Below are 6,761 nucleotides of genomic sequence, written 5' to 3' on the forward strand. Positions count from 1 at the left end.
TTGTGTATGTGTGTATGTGTATGTAGGAGCTCCTCTGTGCACCCATGTGCATAGGGATTCGTCTGTGTATAAGTGTGTGTAGGTGTGTGTAGGGGTTTCTCCGTGTGTGTCTCTGTGCATGTAGTGGTTCCTCTGTGTGCAACTGTGTATGTGTGTGCAGGGGCTCCTCTGTGTGTGTGTTTGTGTAGCGATTCCTCTGTGTGTATGTGTGTGTAGGAGTTCCTCTGTGTGTATGTGTATAGGGGTTCCTCTATGTGTGTATGTGTGTGTAGGGGTTCCTCTGTGTGTATGTGTATAGGGGTTCCTCTATGTGTGTATGTGTGTGTAGGAGTTCCTCTGTGTGTATGTGTATAGGGGTTCCTCTATGTGCGTATGTGTGTGTAGGGGTTCCTCTGTGTGTATGTGTGTGTATCCATGTGTGTTTAGGGGTTCCTCTGTGCACGTGTGTGTAGTGATTCCTCTATATGTGTGTGTAGAAGTTCCTCTGTGTGTATATATGTGTAGGGGTTCTTTTGTGTGTATGTGTGTATAAGGATTCCTCTCTGTGTATGTGTGTATGTGTTTGTATGTAGGGGTTCCTCTCTGCACACATGTGTAGGGATTCCTCTGTCCACATGTGTGTAGGGGATTTTCTGTGCACGTGTGTGTAGGGATTCCTCTTTGTGCATGTATATGTGTGTGTGTAGGTATTCCTCTGTGCATGTGTGAGTATGTAGTGGTTCCTCTCTGCATGTGTGTGTAGGCATTCCTCTGCTTGTGTGTGTATGTATATGTGTGTAGGGATTCCTCTGTGTGTATGTGTGTGTGTGTGTAGTGGTTCCTCTGTGTATATGCATGCGTATAGTGATTCCTCTGTGTGTGTATGTGTGTGTATGTGTGTGTAGGGGTTCCTCTGTGTGTGTATGTGTGTGTATGTGTGTGTAGGGGTTCCTCTGTGTGTGTATGTGTGTGTATATGTGTGTAGGGGCTCCTCTGTGTGTGTATGTGTGTATATGTGCTGCCGAAGCGAGTACAATGTATGTGTGTATGTGTGTAGGGGTTCCTCTGTGTGTATGTGTGTGTGTTGTATATATATGTGTGTAGGGGTTCCTCTGTGTGTTTGTGTATGTGTGGGGTGGGTATTCCTGTGTGTGTAGGGAAGCATTGTGTAATCCTGTGCGTGTGTAGGCATGCCCCTGTGTGTGTATGTGTGTAGGGAAGCGCATGTGTAGGGATTCCTGTTTGTTAATGTCCGTGTGTGTGTATAGGGATTGCTTGTAAATGTGACAGAGGGAACCTTCTGTGCATGTGTATGAGAGTGTAGGGATGTCCTATGTCAGAATGTGTGTTTTTACAGAAGCCTGTGTGTTTGAGTGTAAGGGTGCCTCTATGTGTGTCTTACTGTAAGTGTGTGCATGTAGGGGTGTATAGGGGGCCTTAGGGATCCTCTGTGTGGAGTGCCTCTCCTGACAGCAGGTGCCTCCCAGAGGTGAGGGCAAGGAGGGCAGCTGCTTCCTACCTCTGGCTTCCCATGCTGGCATGCTACATGGTGTGGCTCACACTTTCCGTCCATCACGAGTCACTGTGTAAAGACCAGCTGGCGATGTGTGTGCCCTTCATTGTGATGTGTCCCGCTCCCTGGATAATTCCCCTGTCAACTGACTTAGCGTGTGATCTGCCCCTGCCCCATGTGCTGCTGCGATCACAGCTGTGTCCCCATTGACAGACACCCTTATGAGCTGATGCACAGCTCTGGGAGGAGAGCGGACGCAGTGGAGCTGCTCTGCACACGTAACTACAGGCTCTCTGCAGCTTGGCTCCTTTCATTCGGCCCAGTTGTTCTGAATGCCAGTCACTCAAGTCATGGGTGGCGGGGGGTGGGGGGTGGCTCACTCCTCCTGGTTGCGGTTGCTTAGCAGCAGCTCTGATCCAGATGCAGCATGCATTACAAACCATTCACCTGCTAGTGGACACTGGAGTTACTAGTTTATGATGACACTGGGGTCATCATAAAGCTGTGATGAACATTCTAGAATTGGCTTTCCACAGGTCTACAGGTAAGAGCCCCGGGGTGAAAGCACTGGGTTGCATGATAGGTGCACATTTCATCATCTCCGATACCAGCGAAGTGTGCTGCAAGGCAGCCATGGCGTGGACCACTGTGCGGAACCTCCTGTGACTCATCGGTTTTGTTGCGGTCATTCTAAGAAATGCAGTGCTTGGGAATTTGCAGGGGGTGCTGGTTTTAAACACAGCCATTGATTGTTGAACATTAAAGTAGAGGCATAAAGTGTTTAACCTAGTGCTTAAGATATCTGTTAAGACAGCCCCATCCTATCAGAGTGCCTAAATTCAATTCCTGCTCTAGTTGCTGACTCGAAAGTCCTGCCACCCACATGGGAGACCCGGCCTGAGCTCCAGTCTCCTGGCTTCAGCCTGGGACAGCCCAAGCAAACATTTGGGGAGTGAACCAGTGGAAAGAAATGTGCTCTCTCAAATGAAACAATCTTTAATTTAAATTACATAAACAGGCACTAAAAATAAAGGAGAACCTCGGAAAAACGCGTTCCCCACAAGGTCAACAGCAAGACGAAGGAAAAAGAAAAGGCTCGGTCAGAATTGGAAACCTCTGGCCTGACTCAGCAAGGACAGTGCTCCCGGCACTCCGGGCCACGCAAGGCTCTGGCATGAGCCCTTGCATAGGCACCATCCCAGAGGGGCTGTCTGGTGGCTATTAGTACGTCACAGCCGGGAGGCCCCAGGCACGTCAAAGCCTGTCTGAGCAACACAGAAGCTGGATACTTGGCTCAGCCTGTCCAAGTGGACTCAGGGAGACCAGGCAAGGCAAAGCTACCTTGGCACCAGAGCGGTGGGTGCTGGGAACTGAGCCTGGGCAGTGGCCCACGGGGAGCCATTAAGGGCAACCCACCCAGCAAGGTAGTGGTAGATCAGCACTGTTAGGGCACTAACTCCTGCTTCAGGCTGCCAGCTGCATGGAGCTATTTAGGCCAGTAAATGGGAGTAGGCCATGCCTTGATAACAGATCTGGGGATGCTGAGTCCCCTGGCCCTTCAGCGCCTGCGCTGAGGCTCAGTTCAGTCAGCCCCGGTTCCTGTGAGACTCCCCGTATATTGCCCCTCCCCCAGCAGAGCGTAGGCCTGGTCAGCTTCACTCCCTGCCAGCTGCTGTATTCCTCCTCCAGACCATTCCCAGTGAGCAGCTAGAAAGGCAGTGCACAACACAGACAAGACTCTGCTGCTGCTATTGACAACTCCAAGGTTCCCCAATGCTGTGAGGCTTAGCCCTGCTGTGGGCTGAGTTCAGTGTGACGTGGCCACAACCTGGGTTTGGTGTCGTCACCCAGCTAGCCACTTTGCACGCTGCAGTGGCTCCAGTCATTGTGACCTACTTAGCGTCCCCTAAATGGGCCCAGCTGGCTCAAGACTGGAGGCCTTGCTCATGCGTCACTCTTGGGTGTGGCCACCCCACCCTTTCTTACCTGTGTTTGGTGACACAGGACTCTCCTCACCCGCCTCCCCACGCACTGGACTGAGAGTACGTCCGGAAAGGGCCCCAGAGGCAAGTTGGCCAGTACCCCAAAGTTCAGCCAAGGCAGCACCCAGGGCAGGCTCCTTTGCAGGTGTCGCCTTCTCCCCCAGGCCCCAGGTCAGCCTCAAAGCCAGGACCACCTCAGCTGCACACTGCCAAAGGATGCCAGCATACTTGCGCCCGCAGCAAACGTAGGTGGGTGTGACTCCTTCCCACTCCGGATCACAGCACTTCATGCTGTGCCCAGTTCATAAAGCAGGCACACAGGCTGAAGGCACTGCTAAGAGCTGCAGCTGGGCATCCCCGCAGCAGACCTGGTCCTGCAGGCTCAACTCCCCAAGCCACTGCCCTTCTAAGGCCCTGCTCATCGCTTCTGTGGGGCAATGACGTAGAAAGTGCTATAGAACAAAGGACTAGTGACAGACCAGTCAGAGAGAAGGCTGGCAGCTCAAGGTCCCCAGTCCCAACCCATCAGCCCCCCAGACGTCCCCATCCACACATGCAGCTCATTGCAAGGACACATTAAGCAGGTGAGTGTGGCTCTGCTCCGGCTCCCGGCCAGGCTGGGCAGTGAGGCATCTGGCCCGAGAGTAGGCAAGGACAGCCAGTGATTAGCTTACAATGTTTATTGAGAAAGGATCGGAGGGCAGAAGCCCCACAACAGCAAGCTCCAGTGGAGCATGTCTGGGCCTGGCTGGGCCTCACGTAGGGCTCTAGGGGTATGTGGCTGGGGAGGCCAGGGCAGGGCCTCAGAACTGGGGGTCAGGTGGCATGTACATGGGCTTGACGCGGACCCAGCTGCGGGCCTGCTCATCTGCCCAGGCGAGCAGCTCGGCAGCACGGTGCAGGAAGATCATGAGCAGGGTGTGCACATCCCCCTCGGCTGAGTGGGCCGCATGAGGCTCCGCCTGAAAGTAGCGGTGATAGAGGGTGCCCAAGCTGTAGCCCTTGCGGCCCTGGGAGCGGGTGCCATGGCTGTGAGCACGGTCTAGGCCCCGCAGCGCAGGCAGTGTATCCAAGCAGATGGTATCCTGGGGCAGCTGGGCTCCGAGGCGTTGCAGCTCCATGCACAGCAGGGGGAAGTCGTAATCAAAGCCATTGTGGGCCACGAGGCAGATGGGGCCCTCCTGGCGGCTCAGGAAGGCCTGCAGGGTTCGCACCACAGCACTGTCGAAGCTAGCCTTCCGGGCCTGCACCAGGCCTTCACTGCTCAGCCCGGTGAGCTCGCTGGCCTTGGCAGTGAAGGGACGCCTGGGACTTATGCAAAGCGTGAGCTTATCCAGAATCCGGGGTAGCATCGGAGTGCCCCGCTCGTCGCGCTCTGGGTTCTCCAGGGAGGACCGGTGAACAGCGAACAGGGCCAGCTCAACGATCTCAGGCTCGTCGCTGGGGAGCCCAGTGGCTTCCAGGTCGAGGAAGACAAAGGTCTCGGCCCGAAGTACCTCAGACATGGTGACGGCGTCACAGCGCAGCGAGGCTAGAGCAAGAGACACCAAACCTGAAAATTACACCCATGACACCTGGCCCTGCTGCACACAGCCACCACTCTGGCCATGGCTCACAGCCCTCTAGGCCCTGGGCCCCCTTGCCCACCTCCTGGCCCCTCCACTGGGAAGCCCTGCATTGTGTGCTCCCCTAGCCTGCCCCAATCCTGCCTCCTCTCCCCAGGCCCTCTCCCTCTTGTCCTAAGCCCAGCCCCTTCACCCCTTTACCAGAAGCATCAGGCATAACACCCTGGCCCCACTCCCCGATCAGATGCCAGGCAACAGTCCCAGGCTCCCCTGCACCGCCTCTGGCCCATGGATGCTGGCCCCAAAGCAGCCTGTGCCTGCCTCCGGGCTCCTGGTAGTAGTCACGACCAACACCAGCGCTGGCTTACCTGGGGCGGGTGCTGGCTGGCTTCTTGAGCTGCTGGGCACCTGTCTCCACTCAGGCTGCTCCAGGCTGCCTTTAATCAGTGGCCACGGCCCGCCCCCTGCCTCCTGTTGGGCAACCGGGAGACGTGAGGCCGTAGGACCTGTGCAGCCGGCTTGCTTGCCACCCCCTCGCAAGCTCATAGCCACTGGGACACACGCCCGTGTTGACAGATGAGAAGACAAGCTCTGGCTACACACAGGCTCCTGAAGAACACGTGCTCACAGGCATGAGAGAGCCGCAGGGGCTCAGAGTCCAGTGGCAGTCAGGCCACAGATAACAGGCCCAGGAGATGCAGACTTGATACCTAGCCACACACTTGGACAAAGCAAGCATTGTAGGGTTCCCTTTTCGATGCTTCTGCCTGCCTCTCCATCCGAGGGAGCCCAACTACCCCTCATGAGCACGAGGTGTACCCGCAGCAAGAGCAGGGCACCCCGACACATAACACTCAGCTTTGAAGGACAAACACCTCAATGCTGCCCCAGTGGACAGGACTGGTTCAGGGCCTCCCACATGTTGTCGGGCACCCACAGGGAGAGGCAGGTGGGAGCAGACCATGCTGGGCAGGAGCAAGTGACATACGGTACTGGACACAAGGCCCCAGAACCCCTGGAGCAGGAGTGGAGCCTCTGGCCACTTGGACCTTCTACTCTAGGGGAAGGAACCGATCGCAACAGCAAGAGGCAGTGTCCGGCAGGAGAACACTGCAGCCTCCGTGTCCTGCTTGGGGTGCAGGTTAGTGACCAAGATGCTGGCCCCACACACTGCAGGTCCTTGTCAGTGCCTCAGCTGCTCTGCTGGTCAGTGGTGCCCACAGCCTTGCCTATCTTCTCGGTCACCTCCTCCCCACCCTCAGGTAGCTGAGTGGCAGCAGGGGGAGCAGGGCAGGATGGGCAGTGGGACAAGGGAGCCCTGTTCCAGCCACCTGCAGCCTGACAAGTGGCCAAGGCCCCACCAGGCGTACTTCTTCCCAGCTCAGAGGAGGGGAGGTGACTGTGACAGGCACATTGCTCAGGAGATACGGGGTCAGTCTGGGAAGCCAGGAGCAGCTTCCTGGACAACCAGTCTGGCCACTGGGAAGAATTCCCCAGCCCAGCCTAGTGCTCACAGGCCCTGGGAGGAAGGGGGAGCAGGAGCAGACACCCCATCTGTAGGCTCCTGGGGTAGCACACGCAGGACAGGGAAGGAGCCTGAGACGTCCTGTCACAGGGCTCTGAGGTTGGCTGGGGGAGGCCGTGGCAGGGAAAGAAAAGGCTACAGAGCTGGGGCCTCTGGGGCTCGGCTAGGAGGGAGGAGTGGAGGTCTCAGGGTGCATC

At 56.3% G+C, this 6,761-nt stretch overlaps 1 protein-coding gene across 1 annotated transcript; it reads right to left on the minus strand.

The window, feature by feature from the left end:
* Positions 1-4,268: 4,268 nt before the first annotated feature.
* Positions 4,269-6,668, minus strand: TREX2 (three prime repair exonuclease 2). Its single transcript, XM_004598891.2, has 2 exons — positions 5,408-6,668; positions 4,269-5,005 (listed from the first exon to the last, which is right to left on the minus strand). Exons 1-2 carry the CDS (start codon positions 5,583-5,585, stop codon positions 4,278-4,280), a joined length of 906 nt encoding a protein of 301 aa, XP_004598948.2. The 5' UTR covers positions 5,586-6,668; the 3' UTR covers positions 4,269-4,277.
* Positions 6,669-6,761: the final 93 nt, after the last annotated feature.

This window comes from Ochotona princeps, chromosome X (genome assembly GCF_030435755.1).
Source record: "Ochotona princeps isolate mOchPri1 chromosome X, mOchPri1.hap1, whole genome shotgun sequence".
Taxonomy (NCBI): Eukaryota; Metazoa; Chordata; class Mammalia; order Lagomorpha; family Ochotonidae; genus Ochotona; species Ochotona princeps.

What these genes read in the sequence shown, in the direction of transcription:
- TREX2 (XM_004598891.2), bottom strand. Translation starts at nt 5,585, where the DNA reads ATGAGCTTGCGAGGGGGTGGCAAGCAAGCCGGCTGCACAGGTCCTACG. An exon ending in CCAGCCAGCACCCGCCCCAG is followed by an intron (nt 5,006 to 5,407) that starts GTAAGCCAGCGC and finishes CTCTTGCTCTAG; the next exon opens with CCTCGCTGCGCTGTGACGCC.